At 41.3% G+C, this 15658-nt stretch overlaps 1 protein-coding gene across 1 annotated transcript in view; it reads left to right on the top strand.

Annotated features, from left to right (window-relative positions):
- Nucleotides 1-9374: 9374 nt before the first annotated feature.
- Nucleotides 9375-15658, top strand: part of pcsk1 (proprotein convertase subtilisin/kexin type 1) — a gene marked incomplete at both ends in the record, with an annotated part of 35970 nt that continues 29686 nt past the window's right edge. The window contains 3 exons of the mRNA XM_079510593.1: nt 9375-9548; nt 11475-11579; nt 12363-12485. Of these exons, the coding sequence (XP_079366719.1) occupies nt 9375-9548; nt 11475-11579; nt 12363-12485 (402 nt within the window). The remainder of the gene's footprint in view (nt 9549-11474; nt 11580-12362; nt 12486-15658) is intronic.

Here is a 15658-nt window from a genome sequence, read left to right as displayed (position 1 = left end):
CGCCCTCCCGCAAAGAACACTTAGTTTTGTCCTTGATTTGATCAATGCAAGATTGCAAGTGGAAGCCTGTATATTGCTCAGGGATAGTAACACACACACACACACACACACACACACACACACACACACACACACACACACACACTACACAGATCAGATGAGAGAGAGAGAGAGGGAGATGATGACAGATGAAAGAAAATCACGGTTGCACTGTTGTAACTGTAAGTGCAGGAAATGTTAGTTTGCTGCTGTGCTTTTTTGTCAGATCATCATAGTCTGGTAATTATTAGCCCCTTGAGCTCTTTTCATCGATGAAAAGAGCTCAACCGGGGGGTCCCGAGATCGGGCTAGGTAATTATAATCTCTGACAAATTGAAGTCAGAAAAATGAGAGAATCATATGCTAAACCACGGTCCAGGAAAAGAGCCCAATTATTCTAATCGGTCCTGCTTTTATCAGGGTTTGGATGGAAACGCCCCTCTCCAATGGAACTGTTGACTCACTTGTCTTTCTTGGCTGATGACCACCAGTGTGGTTTTATCATAGCTAGCCTAGCTGGATAGTTACATGGCACAATGCTGCCCTCTTGTGGCATTCAACAGAAAGTATTGCTACTGTCCCTGGGCAAGAAATGCATTTTGCTGCCTTGGAAGGTCTATATCAGTATCAGTCTACATGTAGTCTACAAACATTTTCATGTCAAGGTCCCTCAAATTGATTGATGTGTTTGGCTGCGGACTCCCTTCTGAAAATATTTGGTGCCAGGACCAAAGAGAAGATTTGTGTTTTTTCAAAATTATTTTTCAAATATTTGTATATTATATTATTCTCAGAAATAGAAAATCTACAAGCTCACAACCCATCACAATGCGACATGTCGTGAGCTTATTGATTAAAACCCACCTCAAAACCCACCTGTTTAGGCAGGCCTATGATTGATCTGTGTTTTCTGCTGCAAGCTATACTTTATTGTCTGCTTTTGCTTTTAACTGTGTTTTGTGTCAACTGTTTTTAACTTGTATTATTATTATTATTAAGAGTTAAAGTCATTAAACAGATTTTCAGAATATTAATTAACTTATTGCTTGGGACCCCCTGGAACCCCCTGGGGGTCTCTGTCTGGACCCCACGTTGAACAGGATGTCTGCATGCATGCCTCTCATTCTTTAAGCAGAATATCCTTAAAATAACCTGGTTATTCAAACCAGTAAAGATAATAGAATGTGACTGTCACATCCCCTTTTGTTTAAATGCACATCATAGTATACTGTCAGTCATGCACAGCAGCCATGTGCATGTTGTATAAGCACACACTCAGTGTACACACAACACATGCATTTGCAGCATTGCCATTGAGAGATCAGAGGTGATGCTCACTCTCAGTATACGATTTCCAGTGCCGTGCTCAAGCTAGAACAGGGGTGCCCAAAAGGAAGATCGTGATCTACCAGTAGATCACACAGGCTGTGCAGGTAGACCACATGACATGCCCCTAAAATATACAATTTAAATAAATTAAAAAACTATTTTTGGCATCTGCCACTTGAATTAAGGTGACTTCATTGGATTGATCATTGACATCAAAAAAGGACAGCTCAAACCCACAATGCAATAGTTGTCAAAAGTGTTTTGCACAAGCATCAGTAATACAAAAAAGGGAAAAAGTGCATTTGTCTAATACGTAACTACTTTCAGTAATGGGATAATATATATTTTTGGTGGGTAGATCTGGTTGAGCTAGCTGGTCATTTTGAAAGTAGCTCTCAAGTATAAAAAGTGTGGGCACCCCTGAGCTAGAAGCTATGGCAGAGTTGCTGGGCAATAGTTGGGGCGTTATTATGGCCAGACTAATAACTAAATCTTTTCTCTCTGACAGATTCTTCAGCTTTCCAGGCTCGCCTATACTGCATGTTTGACGGATGTCAGGGATAAAGCCTGAATGAATGCATTGACATCTTGAGAGATGACAACAATAGAATAAGGTGTGTGAGTGATTGCTTTCAGAGACACATTCCGGTTGACCTTCTCACATTTCCGATAGCGTCGCAAACCTGACCGTGGCGTGACAGATAGCCGGATGACACCAGATGGCATTTGTACTTCTTATGACACCAATTGCCCTTTAGACAGTATTTTTGTTACGTTTTGCTACACAGTGAGCGTTAACGGATCAACAAAACATGACTGTAGAGCAAAGGGGTCTTCAATGTTTTTCGGGCCGAGGACCATTTAGCTGAGAGAAACTTTTATTTTATTTCATGTTTCTTGTTTAGAATGCAACTTGATATGAGTGTATAGCTGTAGCTCGCCAATGTCTGTTGGTCTATGTTGTTTTGATACTTGATTCAATTTATTTGAAGCCCACCGTACTTCATATCAGTATAATATGTCAATGGATTTTTCAAATTCCATTATACCTTGCAATATGGCATCCATCTGAAAAATAATGTCGTTTATGCCCCTTTGATGTAATGCCCTTTACATTACATTTACATTTTTGTTTTGTGATATTGTCAGATTTACAATTTCTTGCTGACAGACAGACATGGGGGAGGAGGGGTTGTCATGACAACCAAACATCCTTGTTGAGCATCAGGTAGGCTGCAGTAATGCACAACAAATGTTTTGTATATCGTTGCTGTCAGAAAAAAAGGAGGTAGTGCCTGAGGTAAAAACAAAGGAGAGAAAAAACAAATTGATCTGATATTTTTGCTACTTTTGTGTGTGGGACTGAGTTGTGGAGAGACACAGGGAGACTTCTTTGGTTTACTTTAAAATAATGGTTTTTTTCCTACTTTTCTGTTTTGTCTTTTCCTTTTTCTGTTTCAAATGTTTTAACAAATAACTCAAAATGTGGCCCAAAACAAATTAGATCAACTTATAATACTGTGTTATAGTGTTATAGTGTGTGCGGTGCCTTGTAGTGCCTTGGAGCCAAGCACAGTTGCTGACTTAAGCAGCTGCAGGCGTCAATAGGTCCTACTCGGACAGGGATCAAAGGTCCTACTCAGACATACACACAAACACACACATAGCGTTCATTGGAGACGTTGTGCACCGCTCAAAAACATAAAAGGTTGAAATCTGGAGATAAGAGTTTCATGCCCGATAGCAATAATATGTTTATCGTAATGATAAAATGTTTACTTTCCATAACGTTTGTTAGGCCTACGTTTCTACCAAACGTAATCCTTACTTTGCTGCAAGGCAAATCCATTTATTGGGTGCCTTCATTTGCACTTCATTATCATGAAACGTGGACAACTACTGTACGTATTACCAGAGTCTGAGTGCAGAGGGCACGATTTGCATAGACATATTAATTGAATTTTGACTACAGAGTAGACAGTATAAAGCTTTTGAACGATGCACATTCAATAGGAAGTACAGTAAACATGGGTGAATCACTGTGTCTATACTTCCTGCTTGGATGGCTCTCAAGGTAATAAGGCCTCCTGCACGCACGTCATCTTCCATTCCATTTCAGAAGGGACTTTCCTTTTAGCATCCACCCCCCTGATGGCCTATGGCCCATCATGGGAGCTGGAAAATAATGATTAGCTGACGACAATGACTAGACCTATGACCTGTGTGTGTGTGTGTGTGTGTGTGTGTGTGTGTGTGTGTGTGTGTGTGTGTGTGTGTGTGTGTGTGTGTGTGTGCGTGTGCGTGTGTGCGTGTGCGTGTGCGTGTGCGTGTGCGTGCGTGCGTGCGTGCGTGCGTGCGTGCGTGCGTGCGTGCGTGCGTGTGTGCGTGCACGCACGCACGCGTGTGCGTATAATCATGTTTAAGGTCTTGATTGCATTGGCACTTGATTACACTTCAGTGTCAACACTAGCCTGTTGACTTGACAGCCATCACCGGCATTCATATCAGACTTAAAGACACAATAAACAATCAATGAAGGGGAAAAAAACATTTTGTCTCACTCTCAACCCGACCCTTTGGTGTAGATTGGGCTTTGTTACACGTACAAACACAGACCATCTTGCTGCAACGTTCCATAAGCATCAGCTGTAATGCAGTGTATTTCTACCAGTTGGTCATACATATAACTGCCCTAGCTCAAGCTGCTAATGTCGTTCCGCCGGCCCCCCTAGCTGTGCCTGAGTGAGTGAGTGCTTTGCTTAAAGCAAACACAGGTGTTGCTAGGTAGAGGTGGATTATACTGCAGATCTGGTCCAGACCTGTTTGCACACCGCCATGATATGACCAAAGCCTTTTGGTCATATCATTGGCAAGGTATATCACCAACACTATCTCCCCCTCTGCTGCATTGTGCGTTCCAGAATGAGCAATCCAATTTACAATTGGGAATGTGATATTTTGACAAGGTTCACCATTCCTGTATGGGTAGTTTTGTAGAGTCAGCCATGTGACTTCTCCAGTACTGCTTAGGTTTTTTTTGTGGGTACTTAGTAGTAGCTGCCTACAAGCTTTCATTCCTTGTCTTTCCAGTTCTCCAGTTTCCAGAGGATCGCTGTATCAGGACGGAAGAAGGGCATGTAAACACTTTGGCTGTGTGCAGTTTATCTAATTGTTCATCGAATCTGCTGTCCTCTTTAATAGATTGAATGAATAGATTGATAGAGAGATTGATTATTTTTGGCCTATGTGGCCATGTTCTTTACTGGTTTTCCTCCTATCTAAAAGGCAGGACATTTTCTGTGTCTCTTGGTCATTTCAAATCAGAAGACTACATTTCCAGTGGGGTCCCACAAGGGTAAGTTGTCAGACCACTACTGTTTTAAACTAAATGTTCCCCCAAAACAAAGTATTTTACTGTAATGCTCTCTGGAAAGACTGAGACCAGAGTGTTCACTGCAGGGACAAGAAGAGCTGAACACATTAGTCCTTCAATCAATTATTAATTGGCTCGTGGTTCAATAAAGAATTGTTATTGTCCGCTTACAAAGAAAGCTCTTGTTGGTTTAGCTCCTAAATACACCTCCTCAGTGCCTATATACATATACAACAATTAGACATATTTAACGCAAACCTCTCAGACCTTCTAGTCATCCTATTATCTCTCTCTCTCTCCCTCTCTCTCTCTCTCCCTCTCTCTCTCTCCCTCTCTCTCTCTCTCTCTCTCTCTCTCTCTCTCTCTCTCTCTCTCTCTCTCTCTCTCTCTCTCTCTTCAGTGTCGTCTCTACAGGGGGGTATTGGGGGGCATTGCCCCCAGATTGGATTTTCTGCCCCTCCAGTCCAGATTGGCCAGTAGTGCCCTACCCTACCAATATTTTAATGTTTTACAAATGTTAAATCTCAAAGTTCTTCATGATTATTGTAAATATATACATGTTCAAATTAATTGAATAGTTAATAGAAATACAAGGTAGGCTAATATATGCATGCAGAAGACATTATAATGCTCAACGTATTTCTTTGTTTGTTGTTGGTGCTGCTGCATAATTGTACCCTACTTGTAGCCTTTTTCAAGCATCACTTTGTTAATAGGCGAAGTATGCCCCCCTGCTGATTAGTTGAAATGAAATGAAATGAAATTAAATCTATATTTACCCAGGGTATCTGGGCTAAGCTCAAGAACTTGTTTCCAGCCAGGCCCTGCTCATAGAACACATTTCATCGTAGTGGTTGATGCCTTGTTCAAGGGCATTTCAGCGGTGGTAATTTTAACGTGTCGGACGGCTGATTCGAACTGGGAACCTTCCGGTATCTAGACCGCGCCGCTATCCGTTCGGCCACCGCTGCCACAGTTCCTGGAGACGGCACTGTCTCTCTTTCTTATACTTTGTATTTACGCAAGAACAATGGTTTCTATTTCAGCATGCTAACTTTCCAGGAAGAGAAAGGATGTGGTTTCCATTAATCCCAATCGATGATGTCATGTCTGTAGGAAGGTTTCTGACCTGCCCACAGCCACAATAGGTGAAGTGCTCCTTTAAGAGTGGATGCTTTTAGATTGTATATTTTTGGCAATTTTGTGGACAAAATCTCAGCCTATGATGACATGACCAAAATAGAGACGCCCGGTTGAAAGTGGTTGATTCTCTCTTTTTTTAATCAAACATCTAATAGTCCATTCATATATATGTGGACTGTCATTCGGGCTAAATGTTTGGCCAGTGTATACGTAACTGTATATTTTCAGGAAGATGAAAGCACAAGTGGGGACATTTGCTGAGCAATGCTGACTGGCACACCTCCGACGGTGCCATTGTGCTGCCTGCAGCTGGTCATCAGCTGGCTGGGAGCCAGCTGCCCCCCTTTGCCGAACTTGTAGACTTTTGTATTGTTCTTAATTGAACTTTTAATGTGTTTTAAATCAATGACCTCTTACATACAGGAAAGGATTCCAAATAAGCCAGCTGGCTTCTTCCTTTCCTTGCATTGTATTTTTGTTCTTTGATATGTTTAGTACTACGTGCTAAATAAATAAACCTAAACCTAAACCAGTGCTGGAAAAAGTACTCAAATGTTTTACTTAAGTAAGTATAAGCATCAATACTGCAACATATAAATACTCCGTTACTAAGTAATAGTCCGGAATTCAAAATGTATAATTGAGTAAAAGCACAAAAGTATTGGCATCAAAATGTTCATAAAGTACCACAAGTAAAAGTACTAATTTCACATTTTCAAATGTATAAAAAATCTTTAGAAAATAGCAGATCTACAAGCTCACAATGCGTCGCATCGCAACACATTGTGAGCTTGTAGATCGGCTATTTTCAAATGGCCGAAATGTGTATATATATAATATATATATATGGGGCTGAAATGGTTAAATGGTTTTGTAATAATAATCCAAATCTACAAAGTAACTAGTAACTAAAGTTTCAAATAAATGTAGTGGAGTAAAAGTACTGGAGCCACCCTTCACATACGGTATGCTTGGGCCTTGGTGTAACGGACAGACGGATCAGGCGAGTCTCTCAGCTCGAATACGAGCCTCACCTTCTCATGTTTGTAACTCAAGATGATGGATTTCAGTGGCAGCTTCAGGGCGTTTCTTCCAAACAGAGCTGGCCAGTGGACATAACACTGTATGTTGTATGTACGCATGTGTAGCGGCTGTAGCCGATGTTTTCAGAAGACTACTGTATACTGTGTGTATGTTTTCAGAAGACTCAGGATGTATGTTTGCTTACTGGGGATTGCAAAAACAAGTTTCCACTGCATTGAGACATGGGTCAGAATTTGTTGAATTAATGTAGTCCTTAAGTCAATACAGGTTAAAGAACTAGGATCATGGCTAATTGCTCTATAATCTACAACAACAGGTTTATAACATCCTGATTCCTGACTGGTTGTGATGGTGTGTGTGTGTGTACTGTGTGTGTGTGTGTGTGTGTGTGTGTGTGTGTGTGTGTGTGTGTGTGTGTGTGTGTGTGTGTGTGTGTGTGTGTGTGTGTTGTGCGTGCGTGTGCGCGTGCGTGCGTGCGTGCGTGCGTGCGTGCGTGCGTTCAGAAGACTTTTTATTTATTTTGACGTCAGGCCTAAACTCTCCAGATTGTGTCTTTAACCCAACCCTTATTTCCCTGCATTATGAAATGCACCATGTCTTCTGTCTGTAGAACAGTAATAAATAAACGATTTAGTTTTGTTTAACTTTCTAAATCGTAACAGAATTAATGATGATCAATGTGACAGTCAAGAGTCAATGCAGTCTAAACTGTTGCCCAAAATGTTGAGGTGCAAGGAGTTCATATGAAGGATTTCACCTGTGAGAAATTTTAATTTAAACTGATCGATTGATCGGTTGATTTCAGCACCAGTATTGGCTCTTTGAATTCACACACTCATTTCTACAAAATATTTTGGTTGTATCAGGCTAAGGGTATAGCGTATAGTCAAAATGTATCTATAGGCTATAATCTTAATCATGTATCACACAAACTAAAAAGATGATCAGTTTCTCCTCTTTAAAATATACATTCAACCAATGAAAAGCAGCCCATATTAAAAAAAGAGCTTACAGTCGTGATATGACACTATACATAAGGAGCTGTCCACATGTATCGGTGCTGAATCGTGCACTGGACTCCTAGTCAACTGATGACGTACATATGTACACGATGCCAGGGGCGTCACGAGTCACGGCCGCATCCTCATCATCAGCCATCATTCATTCATTCCACCATGCGGGCCAAAGTCACTAAGCTGGTTGTGTCCTGAAACTGAAGAAGATTTCATCCGCGAAGTTTAATTTGTGGTCCATATGGTCGGCGACAAACGGAGCAAAGGGATCATTGGTTTTTATTATCAAAGCACAATATACAATCACTCAGATTTTTCATTATGAAATGCGGCTATCTTGTCAATTAAGCATATGTGATGTATATGCCACTGAACGGGGTTTATTTCTTTATTTTGTATTGATTGATTGATTGATTAATTGAATAGCCTACTACTTTATTAACAGTTTGCAAAAAAGCACAGAGGTATGCAGACTTATAGGCTACAAAACTAAAGGATAACCCCAGAAAAAGCCCATGGCTTAGTTCTATTGAGGTCCATGTGTATTAAATTTAATTCATTGAGACATTTAAAGACAAACAATAATATAGAATATTATGTAAAACCACAAACAATTCTCACCTATTGGCTATTGTCTTATTGTGACGAATTGGGGAGGGAAAATAAATAGCTGCAAAATGTGACATCTTGCGTGTGAAAACGGGTTATTATGCAATAGGCATGCATGTCTTAAAATATGCAGCACACACGTGCCTCATAATAAATACATAAATAAATAAATAAAAACTCCATGAGTCAATTCCTCACACACAAGCCTATACATTCCTTCCTTATTTTTCTTCAAATGAAAATCGTCGTTTTTTTGCTTTCTCACCGTCTGTTGTTTTGAAAAACGGTGAGAAAAAAGTAAGAAAGCCCGAAGGCTATAATCTAATAGTGGGAAGAAGAAGAGTGGGTTATTTTTAGGTTGGATCACATGCACCCTCCCACCCTCCCATCAGTTCGTTCAGACGTATTACTCCCAAGGGACCATGGAGCTCACACACATCCTACCACAGGTGGACGACAATCTGACGTCAGAGCACCCGTAATTTGACGTAACACCCCTCTCCCCTTCCCTCCCTCATCCTCCACCACCACCACCACAGCTTCAGTTCTTCTTGGATGGAATAACACACGCATTTTCAAGTCCCCTCAGCTCCCATCCAGCTGCTTATTGGAGGGGGAAAGAAGAAGAAGAATTTCGAATTTATTTATACAAGGCTTATTTATTTATTATTGAGGATTATTATCGCTCTAGACTTGAGCATTTCGGCAGTGTTATTGTAGAGGCTATTTTTGTATAATTTATATTATTCTTTTTTTTTTCTATCTTTTATTTTATTTTTGTAATCTTTGAGATGGAAGTGAGATGTCGTCGCCCAGTGGTTGTGATGTGTTGCTGTGTTGTCGCGGCTCTCCTCTCCTCCTCCATGGACGCTGCCGCCGCTGTGTCAGACTCAGACCTAGACAGAGTGTATGTCAACCAGTGGGCAGTGGAGATCTCCGGCGGCCAGGATGCCGCCGACTCGTTGGCCAGAGAACTGGAATACAAGATGCCCAAACCGGTAGGTTGATGACTCAGGGAGGGGGAGAGGGCAGAGCAGAGCAGAGAACAACCACCAAACCAACTCGCCCCGGATCGTTTGACACTGATTATTTCTTCCACAAAGTAGCAGTCTATAGCCTGGCTGTGTCGCTTGGCGAAAAGCGCTAGGCTAAAATATATCTCCAAGCCGTTAGTTTGACTTGGCTTTGTCGCCAAGCGACGCTGTCAGTCGTAGACCTGTACGATGCATTGTATCCTACACCTAAATACTTCCGCGAGATGCTTTGAGCTTTTATTTTTCTTTCTACTTAAATATTTCAGTGTGCATAGAACAGAACAGAACAGGGCTTGTGTTGTATTGAAAATGAAACTATATAATATAGCTGCTTATGATGAATATAATATGCAGATGGTCATTCATTGTAGGATGCAGGGTGATCATATAACAAGCCTAATTGTCACATGTGGTTCAGGCTTTCAGCACTGTTTTGTTTAAGGGTAGCCTTGATGGGTTAGCAATAAAATAAGATTATTCATAGCCTACTGTGATGAAAAACAACAACATTTATGTGTAACTATACTATATTGTATAATTTCCTGTTATTTGATTTTGTGGTTGATATAATGTCACTTAACAGCAAACTCATGGCTTTTATGATAGCCCAAATTATTACATTCAGCGCTTTGTTGTCATCCTGTAAAAGCACACAGATTAAATCAATCTATCACTCATTGTGTACACACACCCCTCATGATTACTCAAAACTATCTTTTTATTTTTTTTCATTTCCCCAATCCTGCACCTTATCTCCTGTTCACACATGAGGCCTGTGTTGTGCAATGCAAACACATTAGAGATGTGTATGGATCTTTGCACGATCAGCTCATTAATTCACATGAACCTGATGTTCTTAAAGAGAGCGGTCAATGATTAACTTTTAAAGCTTTCAGTCCTGCCAATGCAGCCCAGCTGGGATTTATACTGTACTGTATGTTCTTATACCACTGTCTTGTTCGTCATCACCATCATCACCATCGCCACCATCATCACCATCGTCGTTCTGCGGTTCAAGTGTCATAGTATTAGTATGCAGCTATACGATGGTCCACGTTTCAATTTGTTTGACAGACGTCTGTAGTTTCCTGTTCAACTTGAGTCTTTTAGACATTATAAAACCTGCGTTTTAAGCCTGGCTGTAAAAAAATCCCTGTTCATAAAGATCATTGTATAGGCTAAACAGGTCCAACAGGTTGTCTACCTGTTGCTTCTCAGGGAAATGCTGTCCATTCCTACTGCTTTTGTCCTTGACTCTTCTCCGCGTCAATGAAGTGGCCTGGCTGTCACTGCAAATAGGCCAAGAATGTCATTTTAATTTACAGTAGGCTGTGACTCTGAGAGTTACAAATGGGTCAAATCACCCTGAGGATTTTTACTGTGCGAGCAGCATGAATGAACTACAATGCAAGTCATTTTAGAGATGAGATATGTCTGACTCTGAATGGATCTGCCCAGATATGACCCATTGCATCCATGTTTTGGTGCTTGGAAATAAAGTAAGCATATTATCTGATTTACAGTAGCAGCACTTAATTGTAACTCCTGCCACAATGTAGTGTCAGGCAAGAAACATAGATCATGCAATCACAGAAAGAAAACATCCAAAGTTTATATGAGTGAAAATACACATTTTAGATTTAGGGCTATATCTTGCGCCACCTCTTAAACGTGTTTCAAAATAGTAAAACAGTAAAAAAAACAAAAAAGAGCAAATACGTTTAGGGATAAGCAGGGTTTAGCACTGACGAAAATAGGGCCCTTAGAGTCATATATAGTTCTTGCGTATAATGTCTTGACACGATGCAGGATGAATGTTTTTTTGTGACTATAGATATCCCTTCCTATACATACAGGTATAAAATAGGTTCTTGTTTGTCTTGTCTGCAGATTGGGGCCATGGAAAACTATTTCCTGTATATACACAACAGCCATCCTCTCCGGATGAAGAGAAGTGCCCAACACATCACCAAACGGCTCACAGAGGATGATCGGGTAAGGTCTAGATTTGACAAAGTAAAACCCTCACTTTTGGACCCGAGTCTAACTCTGACAGTACGTTTTAACAGCAGGCGACAGCCAGATGAATTTTCCGGAAGTGCGTTAAGTGGGCGTAGGAACGTCGCCCGAAAAGATAATAATAATTAATTAATAATTAATCTTTTTGGGCGATACCGGGCGATTAGGCGATGTGATCAGCCGATGCTCGCCCGCTGTTAAAACGCACTGTGAGGGTAGTGCTGCACGATTCCAGCTCAAATGTGAATCTCGAGAATTGAGATCCCGATTCTCACACGATTCTCATTTTGTCCATAAAAGTCAGACCCGTCTGAAGTGAGTGGTACTGTACTGTACTGTACTGTACTGTACTGTACTGTACTGTACTGTACTGTACTGTACTGTACTGTACTGTACTGTACTGTACTGTACTGTACTGTACTGTACTGTACTCCTGTGTGGCCTGTGTGTGTCTGTATCTGTGTGTTAGGCTGTGCAGCGTGACACTTGGTGGTGAACTAACACTATGTTCGTGCTCGGACACAGCCAGAGACACAGGGACACAGGGACAGACCCAGGGACACAGCCACACACATAGCTGTCTATAGGAGTGGTTGCACCACTCAAAAACAACAAATAACAAAAACATAAGAGTACAATAGTTGGATCCGAGATATAGTGGAGTAGATCAGTAAATGTATTGGAAATTGGAAATACTCAAGTAAGGTAAAACGTAATAATAATAATGTGATATCACATACTCTGATTACTCTCTGATAGGTGCTGTGGGCGGAGCAGCAGTACGAGAGGAAGCGCAGCAAGCGAGCGTCGTTGCGGGAGTGCAGGGACTGCCCGGTGGACAAACTGTTCGACGACCCCATGTGGAACCAGCAGTGGTATCTGGTATGTTCCTGACACCCTTCAGCCTAAAGCCGTATACATATACATACCTTACGCTTTGCCTCTTCTTTTGATATCATTGGTTCTCAAAGTGGGGTCTGGGGGGTAAATACTAGGGGTGTAACGATACATTTTAAGAGCGATACGATACGTATCACGATACATGGTTGACGATACGATACATGGACAATATTGGTTCATTATGGTGATACGATACGATACGATTCAATGATTTAAAATCGATACAGTAACTATTTAGCAAATAGGCCTACATGAAATATGGGCTCAGATCGGTGAACCAATATTCTCCAGCGGTTGCTCCTTGCGCGCCCGCCCTCTAGACCAGAAAGCATGCTGGCTATTCTCCATATGCAGACCGCGGCCATCTTACCATATAAGTTAATGGCAAGGTGCTACCTACGTAGGTGCAACTTCCATTGGCAGCCCATTCATCCAAACAGAAAAGTCCTATCTGATGGTATTAAACAACGTCAAACTCACCAACATTGCAGCTGTACGGAAAGCTTGAATTAAGTGCGTGCGTGCGTGCGTGCGTGCGTGCGTGCGTATGAATGGCATGTGAATGTAAGGTACAGTATAGTAACATACTGTACAATAGAATATATTCTTTGCATGTCCTTACCAAAACCGCCATTCGCTTAAAGGAGTAGTTCACCAAACAATGACTTATTGTCTATCAATTACAGACCCCACACGAAGCCTTGAATTAATGGAGAATGTTTGTTTTTTGTAAAAAGGACAGGCCTATAATTTGATGACCTGCGGAGTCTCCTACTGAGTCTCCTATTGACCGATTCCCGTTCATCAAATTATTGGCTCAGCAATGCGAAGAAATCTCCATGCATTCAAGGCTTCATGCATGGGTCTGTAATTGATAGACAATAAGTCACATTTTGTTGGGTGAATTACATCTTTAATTGCCGTCACCTGTCTGTGGCTGTCGGCGTGGGGGGATCAAGCATGTTGGACAGAACAGAGCATCCTGCATTAAGACCCAATTTGCCACTGAAAAGGGCTTCTTTAGCCCGTTGGGGCATTAGGCTGGTGCATAACTCTGTGATTGTCACAGCTGTGCTTCCCCTACAGATCCATTACCAACACATTCCTCTTCATCCCCGACATTTGGATTAGCATCACCCCCACTAGCTATGATTTATATCTTTTAAGAATGGGATTTGCTTTAGCCTTCAAATGAACTGTGTGCTGTGGCTGTGTCCAGCGTCCACTGCATGCACGACGGCAGCTTAACGCAGGGCTGGACTGGGTTGGGTAAAAAAAACGGACATTTGGCCCAGACTGGCCAAACCACTACCATGCATGCAGATAACAGATATACTCTACTGTCCTGTTCCGTCGAGGCACACACACAAACAAACAAGCCCTAATACCAGCAGTTTTACTGGAAAAACACCCCTCCATGTTCTGATAATTACCATAATAATCCTAAAACTGGGGAAGCAAAAATAAAAAAAATTGAGCGTGATTGGTCAGCCCACCGGACATATATGTCTGGTACGTCAAGTACCAGACAGTACGTCATTTATCACGATTCAATCAAATTGTTTTTTTTACCAGACTCACAGGTCACAGTCAGATGCTGAGGACAATCTGTGCCCTGCTTTTTGTTTAGATTATTTAGTATTTGTTTTTCTCCTCAAACTGGATGGAAACAAGTTCCAGAACGAATTCAATGGAACCAACAATCTGCGCAGGAAACCGGGTTCATAACCGGGGTATAGAAGAGGACGGTTACGTTACGTAGCGCAGCTTTAACTCCACTGCTCCCATTAGATGGTCATCGATGCAACAGTAACGACAGCACTGTGCGGGTCAGAAGTTCAGAACACCTGCCATCTGTGTGTGTGTGTGTGTGTGTGTGTGTGTGTGTGTGTGTGTGTGCGTGTGTGCGTGCGTGCGTGCGTGCGTGCGTGCGTGCGTGCATTTGAGAGAGAGAGAGAGAGTGAGAGAGAGAGAGAGAGAGGGAGAGAGAGAGAGAGAGAGAGAGAGAGATAATGCATGAAGTAATATTTTCCCTGCGCCTTCACTAACTGGACAGCAGAAAGTAAGGAAGTAAATTGAAATGAATCATTTCTGTCCATCTGAGCTGATGACACTAATGTTAATGTGCAAGCAATGTTGACTCTGTTTCCACACAAGACCCAATTTAATGTGTGGTAAAACTAAGAGTAAAGAAGGAAAACGATATGCACATCCCAGTTTCCGAATACGGTGCTGGACGCAAAAAGTGACCAAGTGAAGAAAAAAGTGGAATGTCCAAACATGATATAATTCTGCTCCCGTCCTTTTTATTTCAACCTAAATACAACAACGTTTCGCCCCTCCAGGCTTTCTCAAGTTGACAAATCGGTCATTATTTCACAGATGTGGCCTGATGTTTTTTATCATCATTAATTTACCCTATACACTTTTATTAGAATGTTGGAACAGCCATGTTACTAACTACCCCAGTGGAGGTATCCTATAACACAAGTGAACTGCTTAGCAGCCGTCTCATTGCACAGCACTTTACTTGTGCAAATCAAACAGTATATGCTAGACCCTATGTTTAATCAGCAGCAGCATGTAGATTAATAAATGTGACAAAATACAGTAAAAATCCCGAAATTATGAGTCTTAATATCCAGCAAGCACTAGAAATGATTTACACAAAGCAAAAGTGGCAATCCTTAAGTACATTTTCATTCAACTTTCCATAAGTTGATAACGAAGACGTTGATGTGGCCGCTGCAAATCGTTGTTCTGGTTAACACACAGTCAAGTGTATCTAGTTCTTTTAACTCTAAGAGTAGGAATGGAACCAAATGGATGTAACTCACTGAGTTATGTTCATATAGTTTACAGTGTACATCATGTGGTGATTCACATTTTAGATCGGTCAGGCCAAAACAGAGGTCCAGTACATCAGTACCTGGGGTTCGCGACCCCTCGGGGGGTCCCAAAATTATTTTGGATGGTCCCCAAATTATTTTTTTTAAAAATATATTTTTTGCAACTGAATGGCTGGAAAATGGACATTTAGATTTTATATAGTACATATGCATGCATGCATAAACTTTCCTTGAAGATTATATCTGGTTTCAGTATTTATTTATGTTCTCTATTATGAAGGTTATTGTAGCGGTCAATTTGTATTG

The sequence above is a fragment of the Electrona antarctica genome, assembly GCF_951216825.1.
Source record: "Electrona antarctica genome assembly, chromosome: 9".
In the NCBI taxonomy this organism is placed as follows: domain Eukaryota; kingdom Metazoa; phylum Chordata; class Actinopteri; order Myctophiformes; family Myctophidae; genus Electrona; species Electrona antarctica.
This window is presented reverse-complemented; position numbering and strand designations above follow the sequence as displayed.